The 21,055-nt window shown below is 39.5% G+C and overlaps 1 protein-coding gene across 3 annotated transcripts in view; it reads right to left on the reverse strand.

Annotated features, from left to right (window-relative positions):
- The window catches only part of LOC145989923 (vacuolar protein sorting-associated protein 18 homolog), a 123,109-nt gene that overhangs the window by 66,667 nt on the left and 35,387 nt on the right, over window positions 1-21,055 (reverse strand). For all 3 annotated transcript variants that reach the window (XM_083125439.1, XM_083125440.1, XM_083125438.1), the window contains one exon: window positions 17,753-17,864. In XM_083125439.1, coding sequence (XP_082981565.1) covers window positions 17,753-17,864 — 112 coding nt within the window. The remainder of the gene's footprint in view (window positions 1-17,752; window positions 17,865-21,055) is intronic.

Here is a 21,055-nt window from a genome sequence, read left to right on the forward strand (position 1 = left end):
ATGCTAAGGAACAAAAATTAAATAAAATCATTGATTTACAGCATTGCATTTCTTGTGTTTTGATACTCCACATGACTCCCTTGCCAACAGAAAAAATTGACCTCGATCCAATATGGCAGACTTCAAGATTGCGGCCATGTCCCGGAAGCACCCTCACACATGGGCCCCTTACCCCAATGTACCCAGGTGAAGTTCGATCTGCCATTACCGCATCAGTTTCTGAGAAAAAAGGGGGGGACTCTTGAATCACCCTGTGTATTGAAGATGGTAGAAGTCACAATCTTTAAAAAAAAAAAATCAAAGCAGTGTCCTGTGAGCAGCACAATTTTTTTTTCAAGCTGAGTACATTTCCACAGACAAACTGGTGTATACTGCATTACTGCTATTACAACAAATACAAGAGACTCTTTTATTGCAGCCTAGTTCTTTCTTTGGCAACCAGTTTTGTTGTATCCTCTTCTCATGCCCAAACATTTTAATGGTTTCAATTTAACAAAAAATAGCATGGAATGTTGCACATTCATTTTTTCCCACCAATTACACTATTTCTAGGGTGACCAGGCATCCTCTTTTATCTGGATATGTTCTCCTTTTTAGGTGTTAGTCCGGCGTCCGGGTGGATTTTTTAGAAATCGGTAAATGTCCTCATTATTTTGGAAAGAGTATAGCATTGACCATAGCAAATGTGCTGCATACAGAATGCTTCATTTGGTGCGCGTTAATTCGAGCAATGCTCACCTAGCATCTGGGAGCTCAATACGACCACTTTCCCGACTGAGTCATTAGTAGGGTGCATATTTAAGGCACTAAAAACCTCTGAAATAGGCAGTCAAATAGGCACCAAAATGATGAAAATAGGCACTTAAAAAGCACCATAAACTAAGAAAAAGGAAGAAAATAGGCACTTAAAAGGCACCCTAAAATTAAAAAAATACATTAAAATAGGCAATGGATGTGAACTTATTTAAATTTTCTTCTTACAATGCACAGTTATACTGTATTTAGCACTTCAGTTTATACATAAAAGTGCGCTAGTGATTAACATACTATAATACTCTTTTGATCGAAATTCACATTTGGGGGGAATTGTCTGTTAAAGTAATTCTCACAAAAAGAGCTTGTGCTAACGACTGCGAATTTGAACAATGATGAATAAACAATTTGCACCATTGTAACAAAAAAATATTTAAAACAATGTTCCAATTCAGACCATCAAATCTGGCGAATTCCAGATTTCAGTCAGTACAACATCAACAAAGCCTTTCATCTTTCAATATAGAGAAAGCCAAATGCACGTAAGAAAAAGCTGAAGTATGCAAAAATTGCAGAATATCCATTTTTTGCCACGATCAAGCAAAATAGGCACTAACCATCAAAATAGGAATTGATAAGCACTATAAGAATGTGTTTTCAGAATAGAAACTCCATGAAATGAACTTTAAAGTTTAAACATGAAAGCCTATGGTTTACTACAAAGGAATAAAAAAGGCAAATAGGCAAATTTCTGCACCCCAGTCATTAGTATTAAGCGCTGAGACTGCTGGAACACTCGTAGTCTGTGCAGTTCCTTTTGGTTGATTGGTTTGGTTTATTTTACTTCGCTTTTTTTGCCACTTTTGGCTAATCGTGAAGATAAGCATGAGCGATGATATGATGATTTTGATGAAGGACACACATGCCCAGGCCGGGATTCGAAGCCGAGGCCTCTGGCGTTGTGGCGTGGTGTGCTAGAAATGCATAGTGAGAATTTTGATTATTAAGTAATATTTACTTTCATGAAATAACAAAGCGAAAGAAAATATCCAGTTTTAAAGGATGGAAGAAACGAATATGGGGTAAAGTGTAAGGTGGTTGCCACTTTCCCCTGCTGTTGAAAGAGTGCTAGAAATGTTCGTGGCATTGAAATCATATTTCTCTACCCAATCCAAACTACCTAAAATTTTAATTTGGCTTTTCGAAATAAGTTAAGCGAATCTTACTTGTTACATTTGCATTCACTTGTGGGGATATTTCAGTCTAATATAAAAAAATTAGAAAAGGAGTAAATTTCTGTGCTTCAAATTATAGATATTCTTTGTAATTTGTTAAAAAAACAGATTAGGAGATTGCTTTCTTTGTTTAAAGGTAAGATGAAGTTCTTGAAAGATATCTTCTGAAAAGCATCTGTGAGCAAAATGTTGGTAAGATTTTTGTACAGTGTGGCCAGAAAGTCCCTTTACACCCGAACTAAATGCGTGTAACAATGTAAGATGGTAATGTAAGATATTTAAGATTTTTACCTCCCATCCTGATCATTAATATGGCAACAGTGCTCCTCATGTGAATTGCCAAGTGACTGCCCGCGGAGGGAGAATAAAGTCTGTGCGTTGACCAGTTCATTGTCGCGCCTTTCCGTGTTTTGTGAACAACAATGGCAGATACCAGTGACTTCACTTTGGAGGAGCGCTTATTGACAAGTGTGTGGGTCCATGAACGGAAGCACAACAACGAAAACATGTCGCAGGTGATGGATAGGTTTCGTGAAAGGTTTGGTAAGGAGCCACCAAGTCGTCAGACTTTGATCACGTGGGAGAAGAAAGCTTTTCACCTGGGAAGTGTTTTGGATGCTCCTCGGGCTGGTCGTCCATCAACCCGAAAGGAAACGTGTGCAGACGTTAGTGTGTCAATGATGTGTTCACCCTGCAAGTCGACCAGAACTTGGAATTGCAAGGAGCACAATGTAGCTCCACATGAAAATGGACTTAGTCCTGCACGCATTCCAGTCAATGGCCATCAATGGGCGTATCAAGCTGGATGATGGATCAAAATGGAGGTGCACATACGGATGTTTTGGACAACTAACTGTAAATATTATTAATGTACGGATGAAATAAGTGGAGGTGTAAAGGGACTTTCTGGCCACCCTGTATATTGATTAATTATGAGTAATGCAAATGTATAGCCATTTTTTGCGGTGTCCTCTTTTTTATGACTTTGTCCTCCTTTTTCGCCATGCTCTGTCCTCTTTTTTTTAATGTATGTGTCTGGTCACCCTAACTATTTCTAATTTTGCTCTTTTGGAGATTATTGCAGAGCACCTTCAAAAATTATTTTTGTTCACCATAATTTTGATTTGGTATCTTCATTTAAATGCCAAACTTCAAAGGTGCAGGATAGCAGGATAGCAGAAACATGAATGATACATACTTTTTTTCTGCTCTTCATACAATTGTTCAATGGTTATGACAGAATTTCTTTCAGATTTGAACACCTTTAATAATATCTAGCGACATACACATTTCGTTTTTGAAACATGCAATGTGAAATATCACACTGTAATCATTTTTCAATCTTCTGAGAGGTGAAATATGTATTTTCCTACCATATTTTGTCACGAAATGATGCGAAATGAATTGCAAAATGCGAAATAAACTCTTAAACAAGAAATTTTGAGTTTATTTACAGACATGACACTTTCCGAAGTCTGAATGATCCTGTAAGTTATGCAATTCACAGACAATTTATTAATTCTGCTGTAAATAATTAAGAAGCAAAAATAAACTCCATTACACAGGAATAAACCTAATATTCTGATAACTACATGCATGTGCTATATGGCATAATAAGTGTAAAGTAAAAGTAAAGTGCTCCCTGCACCATGCCGTGAAGGCATGTAGGGAGTGTGGAGTTAGGGCTCCACAGTTTCTTGATCACGGCCAAAAGTGGGGGTGAAGTGATCAGCATCACGCCCCTGGTCAACTTTACCCCCCAGAGTCTTGTCCAGGTACTCACTTTATACGATGCTGGGTGGGAACTGGATTCGCTTGAACAAGTGGAAAAAATCCCGGGTCTCTCGCAAGGTTAGTCAGATGCCCTAATGACTGAGCTACCGCAAGTTCTTAAAATCAAATTTAGGGTCATATTCACCATTTTAACATCACATAGCCATTTTATATACAATAGCCTTAGTGAATGGAAATGCAGTGAGAGATGTTTTGTTTTTCCAGCGGCAGGCATCTTCCCGACACTCTTCTCTGCCTCGCTGAGGGAGACACGTTTTATGGACAGAGGCCAAGGGAAGCCCTCACCTCACCGGCTCTGGAACTCTCTCTTCCTTGTGTTGTTGTGTGGGGTCATTAACTTGAACCAACGCCCCATGCCGATGGGAAACCGATTCAACGCTTACTATCAAAATGTGCAGAGCATTAAAAATAAACTCACTGACTGCACTATGGAGATTGCAGATTTTATGAAACAAGATTGCATTGCAATTACCAAGACGTGGCTTTAACGACAGGGTTTTTGATTGTGAACTGCCATTTTCACAAAATTTCAACATATACAGGAAGGATAGAGGATCAAGGGGTGGGTGAGTGATGCTTTGTGTGAATAGCAAGTGGAAAAGTGTACGGCGAAATGACCTAGAGCGTGATTGTGAAATTCTATGGGTGGAGGTGCTTCTCGCCAAAAAAAGCAAATTACTCATTGGCTGTTTTTACAGACTGCACAAAACTTGCCCTCTGGCAGTTCTAGAGGCTTGCTATGATTCTGTGCTGTCAGCATCCTCTACGGGAGATGTAATTCTCTTCGGAGACTTTAACCTCTCTATCACATGGACAGACTCCACGCACGGCATTGCAAAAGACAACCAGGACAACAATTTCATGGACCACTTCATTCATGGCCTTGGACTTCACTTGCACAATACTCAGAAAAACAGCAACCTTGACTACATTGTTTCCTTCCTCCCTTCAGCGCACGTCACCCCTTCGAGAAACCTCAGCCCTTTGGACCACGAATCCCTGGTTGTTGTATTCTGGCTCCTGGACCACCTGAGTCAACGACCTCCCACCCCCGGATGCAAACACCTCGTTTTACACAAAGCACCCTGGGGCGACATCCGTTCAGCTCTGGATTCCATCCCGTGGACGATTGTGGAAAGTGGAAGTTTGGAGGAAGCGTGTGACGTGCTGACAGATGTGATTCACGCAGCGATAAAAGATTACGAACCACTTAAGAAAACTAAATCATGCAAGTTTCCTTCTTGGTTCGACTCTGAACTCTTACTTGCCTTGGGAAACCGAAAAAAGGCATGGGATCTTTGGAAACAATTTCCTAACGAGAACACTCGAAAAACCTTCACCGATTTAAGATGTTACTGTAAAAAACTGCAGAAAATTAAATACAATGAATACATCGGAGCTATCACAACCAACATCAAATCAAATCCCAAACGTTTTTGGTCACTCATCAACTCAAGAAGGCAAAATTCCCGAATACCTTTCGAAGTAAAGCATGACTCAGCACACGCAGAGAGCCTTGACAGAGCTGATCTCTTTAACTCTTTTTTCTCCAAAAATATAGTGTAAAATACACAGGCTTCTTCTCTTCCTAATCTCACTCCAGTTGGCTGTCACTCTCTAACATCTGTCTCCACGTATCTGGGAGAAGTTCAAAGCACCCTATCTTGGTTGCCTGAAAATCGTGCAAATGGTCCTGACGAAATCCCTTCTATTTTCCTCAAAAACACTGCTTCTTCTCTCGCTATTCCCTTCTCTATTTTATTAAACAGATGCTTCAATGAGGCAACATTCCCAGATTCATGGAAAAAGGCTAATGTGGTACAGTTATATAAATCTGGGGACAAGGATGCTGTTGCTTCTTATAGACCCATTTCCCTGTTATCACCACTTTCCATCGCCTGTAAAAAAATAATAATGGACCAACTTTACAAATTCACCTCTCCATACATAAATACAGCACAGCACGGCTTCTTACCAGGCAGCTCCTGCTTAACTAACTTGAGCACGTATTATCTGACGCTATGAACTGTATATCTGAAAACTCCCAACTGGATATATATATATATATATATCTTGATTTCTCCAAAGCCTTCAACTCTATAAACCACAACTACCTCCTACATAAATTATCTCATCGTTTTAATATTCATACGAAATTTCTCTCTCTGCTGAAACACTACCTCCGAAACAGACAACAAAAGGTTGTACTTTCCAGAACCTCTTCTTCTTATCGAGGTGTATCTTCTGGTGTACCCCAAGGCAGTGTTCTTGGACCTCTTCTCTTCGACCTCTTCTCTTCATCCTCTATCTTGATGATCTTCCAGAATATCTTTCTGACTCATATAAAAACCTTCTTTTGTTCGCCGATGATTGCAAAACATACAGTAAAATATCAAATTTAAACGGCATGGCACTGTTGCAAAAGAACATAGATTCCCTAATAAAGTGGTGTAAAATATGGAACCTGAAACTTAATCCTCAGAAATGTACCACCATGACCTTCTCCTTAAAGGAAAATACATTTAATATGCAATATTTCATAGAAAATAATTGCGTTCAAAGGGTTGCTGCACAGAAGGACTTAGGCGTCATAGTTAATGAGAAACTCTCATTTTCTGACCACATCTCTGCAGTCACTAGGGGCTCCATGCGTATACTGGGTCTACCCTATCGTTTTACTGAAATAAACAACCTGTCTGCTCTCTACACTTTTTACAAATCTTTTGTTTCACCAAAACTTTAATACTGTTCTTCAATCTGGTCTATGGCATGCCCCTCTAACTTAGATAGACTTAATTCTGTTCTAAATTTCTACCTGGCCATTGTTCGCCACCGAATTCCATCCACAAAACATTTATGTAAGTCCATTTTTCTGAAAATGCTAAATATCCATACCCCTCACGATAGACACAAACTTGCAGACCATATTTTTCTCCATAAAATAACCAATGAGAACATAAGAAGTGATCGCTTTCTTCAAGAAATTTACTTTCGAGTACCGTACCGCACTACAAGGAGCACTCAGCTTTTCACATATCAGAAACCAAGATTAACCTTTAGCCACCCGAGCCTCTTTCGCAGGCAACACTCTTGCCGCCCGAGCCGATTTTCAGCAAAATGCAGAGTTTTATAAAAATGACTGTAGATCGGACGCTAATTGCCGTAGACAGACAAATGCTATATCGTTTTCCTCGAAATGAACCATAGATTTGGACTATATAAAATTTATGCACATTCGGCACGTATATATGGATGGAGGGGGAAGAGGAAACTGAAAATTCCAAAATTTTTGAAGAAAACAATGGGGGTTTCACCCACCACCCCGACATAAAGTACAAGACATAGTAACAATACACATGGAAATAATCGCTGGAGTGTTAGGAACAAGAAAATAATTGCACTATTATCATACGATCAATAAAACACGACTTGTACCCCCAAAACGACTGCGACAAATGTCTGCGCACCACTGACTCAATTCTCGAATTTCAACAAAATGATTCGGACTATATAACATTTATGCACATTCGGCGTATATATGGAGAGAGGGGGGGGGATGAACCTGAAAATTCAAGATTCTTTTTCAAAGAAATGGGGGTTTTGCCCCCACCCCAAAAAAAAGAACATATCTCTTGGAGAAGCCATGGTCGGCTATAAGTCTTTTGGAAACACTGCAGGCACTATTAGCACTAATGGCACTTGGACAGCTCATTCCCACAAACACACACACTCACAAACTAATTGATGAGGTTGTATAACAATCTTCACACAAAAAAAGCCAACTGATGCATGCACGAAACCACCACCGCTCAGCTACGGGATGTTGCTAGAACGATAGCCAGGAAAGGGGTGACAAAAGTGTGCCAAATCTTCCCCTTTCTTGCATCTGCAGCACCTTTCTATTTTTAGACAATGCAGGTCACATTGCAGCAACTTGCCCCTCTTCCCCCCTCCCCCCTTGTGGTGACATGGGGAAAATTCCTTGTGACCTTGGGTACCGAGAAGCAAACTTTTCACCTGTCTAGTTTCCAGTGGTGGAAGAAAAGAATTGCTAACAAATCCAGCATTTGTTTGTCGGAATTATTTTTAAGCTGCACAAAAAAAGCTGGCATTTTCCCACCTTTTTTGTTCGACACCACGTTTGCAAGAGTCATAATTGTTTAATATGTGTGTTAACAATAATGTAAAAGAAGAAAATCGCAAATCCAGCCAAAAATAGCGACATTATAACGTAAAAATTACGAGCATGCTAGAGGATCTCGATCGAGACGCAAAAGGTTAAGCCTAATACAGCGATCTCTCTTCCACAGACTACCCGGCCAATACAACAATCTACCAAACCGAGTTGACATTTTTGAAAACCAGGCAAGTTTTAAAAGACTCTGTGTAACACTTTATCTCATATATGTATTTTAGTTTATGTTATTATTCTTTGTTATTTCCATTATTATTACATTCCAATGTAAAATGGCCAAAGCTGTATTTGGAATTCTCTGGTAAATAAATAAATAAATAAAATAAATAAATACTGCTTTTGATCTCGAAATGTGCCCAATTTTTATACCAAAATCATGATATTTTATTCATCATAAATATGGCCCTATCGATAAGGTACAAGCAGATTCTGATTTCAAAACTTAACTTAATTTATAGCTTTTTTTATGTTATTTCCTCTTATCATGCAAAAATATATGCCAAAAAAAATTCCACTGGTAGGTGTCAACAATATAACATTTTTTTACCGCTGTCCTAAGTTTTTATTTACCATAAATTTCTGTCCCTAGTAATGCAGGAGAGTTGAAATATGTAATAGAAATGTTGTGAAAATTGTAGCCTGCCCAGGAAGCAAACATGGATCCCTGGTTTTCCCTGTTTTCATGCCAATCGCTGCCTTCACCATAAGTTCCATGGGATCAGGTTTGATTCCTTACAGAACCACTATTTCACAACTTTTCCTTGTTAGTTACCCATATAAATATTTAGTTAGCTTCTGTGGCTCAAGTCTTGGTTATGTTTATCTTTGGGTTGGGAAAGAATTTATGCTTAATTCTCACTGAATATTATTCCAACATAATTCTTGGAAATTCTCAGACACACACTCACTCACTCACTCTCTATCTCTCACTCTCTCTCTCTCACACACACACACACACAAACAAAATAGGATTTTACTGCTGACACACTCAGTAAAGGGGTGGGGGGGCAAGACAAAATAACAAATTAACTTAGTAGGGTGTTGTCATTCTGTACGTGATGCACAGGACATTTGCACATGGTTAAATGAGTCTGGTATGCTGGTTAATTGATATTTCACTGATCTTTCATATTCATTGTTTTTAATACTGGGTGGTTGCTTATCATATGCCAAGAAATAAAATCCATTCTCAAATTAACAATGCAAAATTAAATAAAAAAGCTGTGTGATGCACGGGACTCAGAAACACATAGTTGTTTTTAATTGATTATTTCTGTGATTTGAAGAAGTTTCAGGGTACCATATTTAGACACAGTTTGCTAAAGACTTTGTACTACAATATGCAATGAACAACATTTTTATATTTAATATTTTCTTTCCTTGTGTAACACACGTGACATTTCTCCCCCTTACGTTGTCACTCCACTGCAGGTGATGTCTGTCTCCATAAACTCTCTCAAAAGGTGGCAACACTATTTTTAAAGCATCTCAAGGACAATAGATTTGGTATTTTAAGCCTTTAAGAAAAATTACCTCATAAGTATATTCAACTATATGTTATTTAATTCTGGTATTGCAGATTTGCAGATAATAGTGTAGGAATAAACTCTTGTATCCTAGGGGCCTTCCCGATGGCGCAGTGGTAGCATCTTCGCCTTGTAATCAAGTGGCTCCAGGTTCGATACCCGGTGGAAGTACATGGTTCGGATCCCACTTTAAACTGTAGGTCCAGTCCCGATTAGCCTTTCTATGCATAAAGTGGACTTAAAGCACCAACTCAATCAATCAATCCTATATCCTGTACATTGTTTACAGCTGCTTCAACATTCCATGGTGAATGTCAAGATATATCTTGTATGCTAAGATACATACTTTAAGGTAAAAATACTGTTACTTGCTTTGTTGGTACTCTGTATGAAGAAATTGATCCTACGAGGTCACTATTTATATTTTGAGCCTAACAATGAAAAAAACAGGAATTTGGCATTGAAAACTGCTTTATTGTTTTTCGAAGTATTCTCCTTTATGGTCAATACACTTTTGCATTCGTTCGAACTATTTGTCAAAGCAGTTTTTCCAATCTTCTTGAGACACCTCCATAATATGGTTTTTGAATGCATCAACGGCGTCTTCCGCCGACAAAAATCGTTGTCCATGCAATTTATTCTTGACATTCGGGAACAAGAAGAAGTCATTGGGTGCCAAATCAGGACTGTATGGTGGATGACCCATCAATTCGATTTTTTGACTGTTCATAAAGTCGGTTGTTAGACGAGATGTGTGACAGCTGGCATTGTCTTGATGAAGAATGATCCGACGGCGTTTGTTTGTTTTCCGTATTTGACCGAAGACCTCTGGCAAACAAATTGTTGTGTACTATTCAGAGTTGACCGTTCTACGTTCCTCTAAAGGCACAGTTGCCACATGACCAGTTTTCCCGAAAAAACAGGCGACCATTTGTTTCGATGTGCTTCGAGTGCAAACAACTTTAGTTGGATTGGGTTCATCTTGAAACACCCATACACTCGACTGCTGTTTACGTTCCGGCTCATATGCATATGTCCATGATTCGTCACCTGTTACAATCTTATATACGTCTTTTGAAGCACCACGATTGTATTTATTGAGCATTTGTTTGCACCAATTGACGCGAGCGTCTTTTTGAGTTTTTGTTAAATTGTGTGGGATCCAACGAGAACATACCTTTCTCACAGCTAAATGATCATGTAATATTTTATATATGCTGGTAGAACTAATGCCTATGGTTGCCTCAATCTCACAGTATGTCACATGACGATCTTGCAGTATTAGGTTTGGAACAGCATCAATGTTTTCTTGAACAACAACTGATTTTGGACGACCTTCGCGAATCTCGTCGGTGAGCGAATGGCGGCCACGATTAAATTCGTTATACCAGCATTTCACAGTGGCAAAGGATGGGGCTTCATCGCCAAATGTGGAAGTAAGTTGATCGATGCACTCTTGTCTTGATAATCCACGTCGAAAATCGTAAAAAATCATCGCACGAAAATGTTCACGAGTTAATTCCATTTTATTGTTGTCGCGCAATCTCTAAGGCAACATAAACAACACAAATCAAGCTATTGACAAAACATTTGAAGTACGTTATGGTCAATAATGCCAGACGATTCCGTGCAAACTTCAAATAGCGCCTTACTTCAATCAGTGTTGCTAAGGCTCAAAATATAAATAGTGGCCCTCGTAAATCAGACCATCACCAATATTGATGAAGTTATATGATCGAATGAACGAACATCTTCAGAATTCAAAAGTAAAAGGCCTTGTTTGTGCAAGAACTTGCAAAACAGACAAACATTAATGCGGAAGTATTTTGCAACTTCACATGGGAAGGGGTAGTAGATGGAATCAGCGGACAAGCAAAATCACTTATCACAAGCAAAAGTAAATCTGCACCAATTGTACAGAGTACTTCAGATTTTTCAGAAGTAATTAGAAATCTCATGTCCAAAACTAAAGTTATTTTGATAAATGAAGAAGCATGTCACGAGAGAGAAGTTGGGATGATGCTCAGCCAATTGTAGGCACCAAATCTATACATCCCATCCAAGCTGTTCAAGGTAGATATTTATATACCCCTGAGAATGCTTCACCTCATGAATTAGAAATTCATGTGAATGCGAGTACAGGCTACAGCAATGGTGACTGGAACATAGTAAGATATGACGACGAACACTATCACGGTGCAGTTGCAAGAAAGGTTGCTGATGATTATGAGATATCTGTAATGGTGAAGGCTGGTGATACCAAACACTTGGTCCTGTGGCGAAGTGGTTAGCACATCATGCTACGACACCAGGGTTTCCGGGTTCCAATCCCATCTTGGGCATGGGTGTTTGTCAGTGTCCATTCATAAATTTCATGATATCATCACTGATCCCCATCTTCGCAATTAGCCAAAAGTGGCAGAAAAACGAAATAAACCAAATCAAATTAAATCAAACCAACTACCTTGAAGTGCCCTTTGAAGACTAATAAGTTACTGTACCCAACCAGGCAAAAAAATGCCTCCTCTCATAGTTAATTCCTGAGGACAGTTCAAGTTTCAAGATGTTATGCTTTGAAGTGTGATGAACGGGACACAAAAACTATTTGCACTGGTGTCTCAGTGCCTTGAATGAAATTGTAATAATTGCATTTCCAGTACTTCATGCTGTGTATTGAAAGTATATTTTAGTTTCAAAATGTTTTTCTACCAAAAAAAATATTCCACAAGAAAAATTTCATATTTTGCGTGATGAACGGGACAAGGCCACGGAGTACTTTAAAAATGCCAGTTTTGCAGTGTATTAAAAGACTAATTAGTTTATTTCCATATTCAATATGCAGCTAAGTAACCCTTTATTTGATAAATAAAAATAATTCAAATATGTTAATTATATATATATCTATAAAAATAGATATGTTCCTGAGGTAAAGTTTTAGAGTTTTTCACTTGTAAATTGACCTTCAACTTTACAGATGTTTATTTTTAAATATTTTCTAATTATTTACCTGTTTTTTGTTTTTCATGATGGTTTGGACTGTACTCTACCTAAATACCATGAATATAAAATTAATATTGCAACTTTGTTATTTGATATTCTGGTTTCACTTTTCAGAGAATTGCTCTAAGGTTAGTTCAAATTCTGACTGACTGTTTTTTAAATAATTAAAAGTAGGGACTGAGGTTCTAGTCCTGAAAGTAATGAGATACACTCTGGGAGGGACCAATCTAGTTTATAGACAACAGGGAGAATTGTGGTACCTACAGTGGAAATCTTAAAACTTAAGACCTGAAAACAAAAGCACATGTTTCATAACAGTGTTGACAATAAAATAATCCACGCAGCCTAAAAGGTGCAAAGACGTTCTATTTGTCAACCGATGCGGTATAGCAATGTTTCACTAAGGAGGCCCTATCACTTGTTGAAGTTCATACGTAGCTTAAAAATAACAATTAAATATACATCTTGGCTGCTCGGTGGGAGAGTGCAAGAAGTGACGATTAGCCAAAAGTGGAAGATAGCGTCGTTGAATATAAAAAATAAAGTACAAAATGTATATCTTATCCCCTACCGGGTGTGACAGTTCAGTACCAAAGGATTATTTTTCTATGGTCTTATGCTAAAAACAACCTTCGCTAGGGAATGCGATGACACATTGCGATAAATGACGTTTTTAAAACAGAGGTTTATTGATAAATTAATTTGGGGTTTGAAAGTGTTACAATTTATTATTACTATTACCATTAATGGAAGTAAGCTGGTAGATTTAATTTCATTAACTAAGTTCTTGAATCGTATTCAAGAATTTAATGACATAATGTGCGTGTCACAGTGTCACATGCTCCATAGTTTTCTTCAACGTCTCTAAAGTTATGCTATCCCAAAATACACTCTTATGCCCTTTTCACCTCGTTCGAAAATTCTGGGTTAAGTAGCAAAAACGCTGAGGGAGAACGGCAACTCAGTGAAGCATTGTCGCTGAAAAAAACAAAACTGAGGGAATTTGAATTTGAAATTCTGGGTGAAAGCACTTAAAGGCAATTTTGCACCTGTCATGTTATTCGGGGTCCATCCCCTTACCTTACCTAAATTAACTGTAATGTCGTTTACTAAAATTTTAAAACATTCTGACTTCGTTTAAAAGCCGAGGCTGTAAAGGGCATTCAGCACACATAAGGACAAAACAGAGACGCCAGAGCCTCGTCAGTCTGCAAAATGCAGTCCAGGGTGTACTACATGGAAGTGAGGTTGACAATTGGGTGTCCTACGTGGAAAACTGGGGGAAGGAGACAATACGAGGCAGTCACATTTTATTGCACCCTACATATAAAATAAAATGCATATTTGCAGGTGATTTTTTAAAAATTACCAAGTTTTTCTTCTCCCTTGAGTAAAAGTGATTATTTTAAATGAACCTCCCTCCCTCCCTCTTGTGACTTGCCCTCATCTCACCCTCATGGCCTGCCCTCCCTCACCCCCACAATTCTTTCAGAGTGTGAGGGTGTAGTTGAGGTCTGCACTCATGAGGGGCAATCGATGGTGAACACCTCTGCTATGGATTATAGGTCAGTCCCTCTGTGCCCTTCAACCCACAGCACCCTCACTGACAAAGTGAAATCAAACTATCTTGTGCCAACATTTGCCACACCACTTCAGTTTCCTCACCGACTTAGTGCGAAGGTATTGGGGTTGGCAACAACCTAATAGCGGATTTCTTCCACCGCATATAGTTAGTTTTAAAGAAGCTTGCTAATGCAAGAAAAATGTGTAAATTAACTCGGAATTTGAATTTTAAAAGAGCTTTTCATTAAAGGTTTCTATTTATAATAATAATACATGATGATTGTATAAATTACAACCGATCATCTGAGCGGCAAGAAAATAGCGCCAGTTTCGAATATGGAACTTCCGTGTGTGCAGGAAGGTCTCAGAGTTTCTTTCAAAAGCATCGGGAAGAACAGCCGTTGAAAAGTGGCGAGAAGCAGATTGTTCTGAACATTTATGCAATGTTCTGTTGTTGGCATCCTGATAAACCAGTGAGGGAGATGGTGAAGTTGGTGTCTGAGTGCAGTGGTGTGTCTTGTGTTTTCAGTATGGTGAAAGAAAGGAAAACGACCGGTGAAGTTGTCACTCCTGGGAAGAAACACAACGTTGTTGCTCGTGTGAACAAGTAAACCGATTTTTAAAATACGAGCAATACAGCACAAAGTGCATTCTTATTTTTTTAATCAAGAACTGCCCACCGTGTGGAAAGTATTTACGGATATTAATAATGATGAGAATCTCCTCAATTTTAGCACGTCCATGTTGAATCGCCTCTTGTTGGACGTTGGGTTCGTTTTCGGGAAGCAAAGTCGACAGACAGCACTCATATACAGGGACGATATCGATATTGTTGTTTGGTGCCGAAAATATCTCTGGTCTGTAAGGGAACTGCAGAAGCAAGGTAAGAACATTTATTACTTGGATGAGACGTGGGTAAATGCAGGGCACACTGTGAGGAAGGTGTGGCATGATAGCACTGTCACCTCCAGGAAAAAAGCTTTTCTCAAAGGACTGCCAACTGGAAAAGGTAAGAGACTTATTATTGTTCATGTTGGAAGTGGAAGTGGGTTCATGGAAGGTGCACAGCTAATTTTTGTGTCCAAGACAACAAGTGACTACCACAAAGAAATGAATGGTGATGTGTTTGAGGAGTGGTTTTTATCTGTTTTGCCAAAACTTAACCCAGTGTTATTGTGCTGGATAATGCTCCCTATCACAGTATGAAATGCGAAAAATTGCCAACGACTGCTTGGAAGAAGTGTGACATATTAGCTTGGCTGAGTGAAAAGGGCATTGTACTTCCAGCTGACATGCTAAGGCAGAACTTTTGAATCACGTTTCGCGTATGAACCCAAGCTATGACAAATACGTTGTTGACGAAGTGGCGAGTTGCATCTACCACCTTACCACTGCAACCTGAATCCCATTGAAATTATATGGGCTCAGATCAAAGCATGTGATTGAAACCGAAGAGAGGAAATTGTGGGAAGTGGACATGACAGACGATTTAAATTTAGAAAGATTCGTTATCCAACTTAATGACGAGGAAAGTGAATCGGAAGATAGTTGTGATGAAGATCTGACAGGCATCGAACCTCTCCCATTGGATTAAAGTAAATATTTTTCCCTTGCATAAATAATGTGCTTGTTATTGTCTTTTTTTTTTCAGTGTTATGTTATGTTCATACCTGTACTTCAACAAGAACACGTATTTAATCACTCTTCAAAAATTTCTTATGCTTCAATATATATGGATATCACAAAAAAATAGGAATATGTTTATTTTTCATCAACATAGTCGGATGAAATGCAAGTGAACAACAGCATATGATGGCTGAGCCATCCATGAACAGCTGACGCAGAGTGATACGTTACTCGAAGTGAGACGGTTTGTTTACAGAGGGTTGGAATGTTCGTGATGCCGACTGTAGTTGAAGATATCCCCACCATACGGCTTAAGTAAACTCAAGAAAAAGTGGAACCTGGATTTGCTGGCTCAATGGGAAAACAATACTATGGAAGGTGAGATATGCAGTTTGACATCACTATGACTAGTCTCAACATATTTTTATTTTTTACTGCTGGATAGAGTTATGAAACTCCACAAATGGATATTGCTTATAGCTTCTAATGAATTTTCTTTCACCTCATCCATACTAATTAATTGCTTCTTCTTCATTTCTTTTACCTTTGAGAATAAAAAAATAAATGTTACAATAATAACTACAATCAGTTGTATAGGGAAATTTGAGAGCAACTGCCATGTAGTTTTCAGCCGATAACTTTTTGACATCCAAGACCATGTGTGTAGCAACTGCTTATGCAGCAACCAATCTCATGTTCTATACATTACTGACCGTTTTCATTCCAAAAATTCTCCGCCACCAACTTTATGACAAATTCATCCCTTTGTACACTCTTTAATGATGCTTTGAGGTGTTAGCTGATTGTGTGGCAAAAAAATTTGACATTTTCATAATTTCCACTCATTGAAGGTGAGTTGGATCATGACTAGTCTCCAAATGATGTTGCAGTTTTTCACAAATTGAAACCACTTCTCTCACACAGTGTTTCTTGTTGCCAGTCATTACACACACACACACATGAGTGTCCAGAAGGGGGGGAAGGGGGCTGTGCCCCCCCCCCCCCCCGGAAAATGAAAGTCAACCAAAAATTATGTATTTTACACATAAAATTTCATTTTAGCCACAATAATATGTGTTAATTATGAACACCATAAATTCAAATTTAAGCAATGTTTTTTTAGGGAACAACACTCTTTTGCGGGAAAATGTGACTTGTTTGCCCCCCCCCCCTGGAAAAAATACCTTCCTTGCTCCTCCCTGGAAAAAATCCTGCGGACGTCCATGCACGCACACACACACACGCACACACACAGAAACACAGAAAAGAAAAGCTTGTAATAAGACACAGAAAGAGGCAGCTAGATCAACGATCCAGTCCACACAGAATGATGTCACTAGGCAGACTGATGTTGGAAATTGCATGCTCACCATATACCGGGATATATCTCTAATCAATAAAATGCAAGCATGCCAAGTTTAAATTCCGGTTATTTTTGGATATTCTCTCATATTTAATATACATGGGTATCGTTGGCAAAATAATGTTTTCTTCCTCAACATAAGTTCCTTATTCTCCACCGTGAAATTAGTGGAGAAAATAATATATCAAATGTAATAAAACTTGATGTTTAACTTTCCCAAATGCTTAGAAGAAAGTCCCGCAGCGTGACTGTGCAGTCTAAGGCACATGCTTTGGGCTCTGTCTATGGGACGCATGCAGGTTCAAGTTGCCTGAGGAAAGCGTAACAACTTTTCATGGGATTTCAGCCAGTGTACAGGGCCGGTGGCCACCCACCATTGTGAGGAAATTGGGGAGCTACAAATGAGTAGCGTATCCTAGTCATGGAAACCTACCACAACAACTGGGGGTTCGGTTTTGGAAACATTGCTTTAAACATTACAGTGGAACTTCGATTTTACGTTTTTCAGTGGACCAAGCTGAAAAAAATTAAAATGTGGGAAAATTTTATAGCAATTTGCCCTACTGGGACCACAAATATTGAATGTATAATGCGGGAAAATGTAAAACCCAGGAACGTAAAATCGGGCTTCCACTGTATTACTGAAAAAGACATATCTACATATCAATATTCATTGTCTCAAAAAATAAACACTTACCTTCTTCAGGAAACTCTTCAATGCTTCAATTTCCCAAACTTGAAGAAATTTAAGTGTTACTTCTTCAAAGGATGACTGCGTTTGTGCATAGTGAAGAGCACTTTTTTGGTACCTATGGAAAAGAAGCAACAAAAAACTCAATGCACAAGCAGCAGAAACAATGTAATTTTTCAATTGCACTGTCTATAATAATAAGTGTCCTCGAGAGATCAGTCAGGTTAAGTACGAGTTTACGCCCGAAGTTTCAAGGGCATACAATGTTCTCATCACGGAATATTAATTTGTGGCCAAGAGACGGTATAAATACAAGGCTTATTAAATATATAACCGGAAATATGTTGTAACAAATAGAAAGAAACTACAGTACTATGTTTCAACATAGTCCCCCCCCCCCCCTCGTTCAATGCATCTACACCAGCACTTGATAAGGGCACTGATTCCAAAGGAAAAAAATATTTTGGAAGCCTGCATAATCACTCATGCACTGCTGACTGGACTTCTGGAACCTTGATCCATTTAGTCCATCTTTTAGTGGGCCAAAGGTGTGGAAATCAGAAGGTGCGAGATTGGGCAAATATGGACGGTGGGATAAGCACTCAAACTTTAGGTCCTGCATGGTAGACAATGTGACACTGGCAGTGTGTGGTCTCGCATTGTCATGGAACAAAAGCACACCAGTGGACACTAGCTACATCGTCTCTGCAGAATGGCTGGTTTCAGTTTTTCGTGCAAAAGGTTGGAGTAGGTGGTACTGTTTACATAAGACCTCTGGGCATTGTTCGTATGAAGTAACGGCGGGGAAGGAGAGGCAAATCATCTCCCGTATCAAGTCCTCCACTTGAGCAATGTTGCTTTCCGTGCCTGTAGTGACAGAGCAACCTGGACACAGAGAATCTTCAACACTAGTTATGCTCTGTTTGAACTTCTCAGCCCACCTGTACACTTGTGATCGACTCATATAGTTGTCACCATACTGAACTGTCATGCGGCGATGAATTTCTATCGGTTTGATGCCTTCACTCAACAAAAATCTCACGACACTTTGCTGCTCCAGCTTGGAGCACTCCTGTACCACCATCTTGTGTAACTATTTCTCAGCATCCTGTGTGCAAGGCAGGCAAATCAGCCCCAGCTATGAATAGCTTACAGATGCCTTCACAAAATAACAAACATATAACAATCACGGTCGTATTTTAGATTTTTTAATACTAGTTCTGCAGTTATTTATTGATTGCACCTTGTATGATGGGGTGGGATTCAGGCTGTGGATTGGAATTGGTCTGTTCTGGATTCTGATGTTTCGTTGGCAGATTTCGTGCTGTTACAGAGAAGTGATTCCAGGTGGGACTGAGGTGGAGTTCTATGTCCCTGTTGAGGTTGGTATTTTCTATGGAAATGGCTATAGCTTTGTTCTTCTGTTCCAGTATTCAGTACACTTGGCTGCGAGCTGACATCTGTGGTGGAGTATGTAGTGCTGCCTCCTAGAGGAAGAAGAAGCAAGCTACTGTTGCTAGACAAGAGTCTGTGCAAACAGGACCGGGAATGGTGAACGTAGTTTCGTTATAATGTAAAGTGTTATGTTGTTTGTGAGTTTGTGTAATAAATGCAGTTAATCTTGTTAACATACGTGTTTCCATAGCACAACATTATGGCGCAGTCGGTAGGAGTGATATTAACCATTCCTCTATGAAAATATATGGTGTAGGGAAACATGCTCTTTCAGTGGAAGGTCAGGCTGAACTGGAACTTACACACTCCGGATCGACTTACTTACTTCCTGTTATTTTGTGCAAGGAACATCTAAATTATCCACTCATAGGTCATACCTGGTTAGATATCGTTACTCCGGATTGGAGAACGCTACTGTTACGCTCAGAGTCGGCAAGTTCTATGGTAGGGATATCTACAGAGATTGAGCAACTTCAACACTCGCAGTCGAATTCAGATCCAGTCATTTCTTCTAACACTGGTGTAGTCATAATGAAGCCAATGTCGAACACCATACACGTGCCGTTAAGTGAAGATGCTGCACATACATCGGATAGCGGGTTGTCTTCTATCAAGGAAAGATCAGTTGAAAAGGAAACTTGTCGATCCTCATGTCCGAAAGTCAAGAAAGGTTCAGGTAATAGGTGGCCAGAAGCTAGATCCGTAGGACAAAGACTCCATGTAGAGCATTTCTTCTTGGCTGGGAGGAAGTTTCTGTTGCTTGTGGATGCTTACAGTCACTGGATAGATGTCTGGCCAGTATCGTCGTTAGATACACCAGAGACCATACGCTGGATTCTTCAGTCATGCTTGACTCTCGGAATTCCACAGACAATAGTTTCCGACAATGGTTCATCTTTCAGCAGCACCACGTTCCGTTCTTTTTGCCAACAGTTCGGGATTGAACACATCACAATACCGCCGTACCACAGTCCTAGCAACGGGCTTGCTGAGAGGTACGTACGCACGGTGAAGACTGGCATGTTGAAGGTGTTGCATGAACATCCACATCTGACTTCTTTACAGTTTGATGCTAAGTTAGCAGAGTACCTGCTGTTTTTGAGGAATTCCCGGTTGGGAGAGGAACGTAGTCTTCCTGCAGCCTCAGTTCTCACCTTCAGTCCAAGAACATGGTGGAACTGTATACGTGGTGATCATAATAGAGATGCCGAGAGGACAGAAGCTCCTCCTTTCTTGAAACCTAGGAGCAACCACAGCAAACCATACAGGACATTTTCACCTACCGAAACCATATGGGTCCAATCACCGAAGCACTTGTCACCTAACTTCAACGAGGCAGATATTGTAGAAAGGTTGGGTGGCACTCACCTATACAAAGTGCGCTTTGCCGATGGAACTCAAAGAGTGGTACATTCACGTTGGATTCGTCACAGGACACACAGACAACAAAACCATCCAGAAACCTGGAATGATGATAGTCCACCCGGACCAGAAGGCACGGCGGAGAATCGAAATTCAGATTCCAAAATTATCCCACCTCAACCAGACGTTGATGTCCATCAACCCCAAGATGCTGATGCTGCTCCACGACCAACATCCACTCCTCATGTGCCTAGAAGATCGACCAGGATTAAGGTACCCCCTGACAGATACGGGTACCCTTGTTAATTTTTTTTTTTTTGTAACTCTGGGAGGAATGTAGTGCTGCCTCCTAGAGGAAGAAGAAGCAAGCTACTGTTGCTAGACAAGAGTCTGTGCAAACAGGACCGGGAATGGTGAACGTAGTTTCGTTATAATGTAAAGTGTTATGTTGTTTGTGAGTTTGTGTAATAAATGCAGTTAATCTTGTTAACA

The sequence above is a fragment of the Lepisma saccharinum genome, chromosome 7 (genome assembly GCF_977018435.1).
Source record: "Lepisma saccharinum chromosome 7, izLepSacc3.1, whole genome shotgun sequence".
NCBI classification, from domain to species: Eukaryota; Metazoa; Arthropoda; class Insecta; order Zygentoma; family Lepismatidae; genus Lepisma; species Lepisma saccharinum.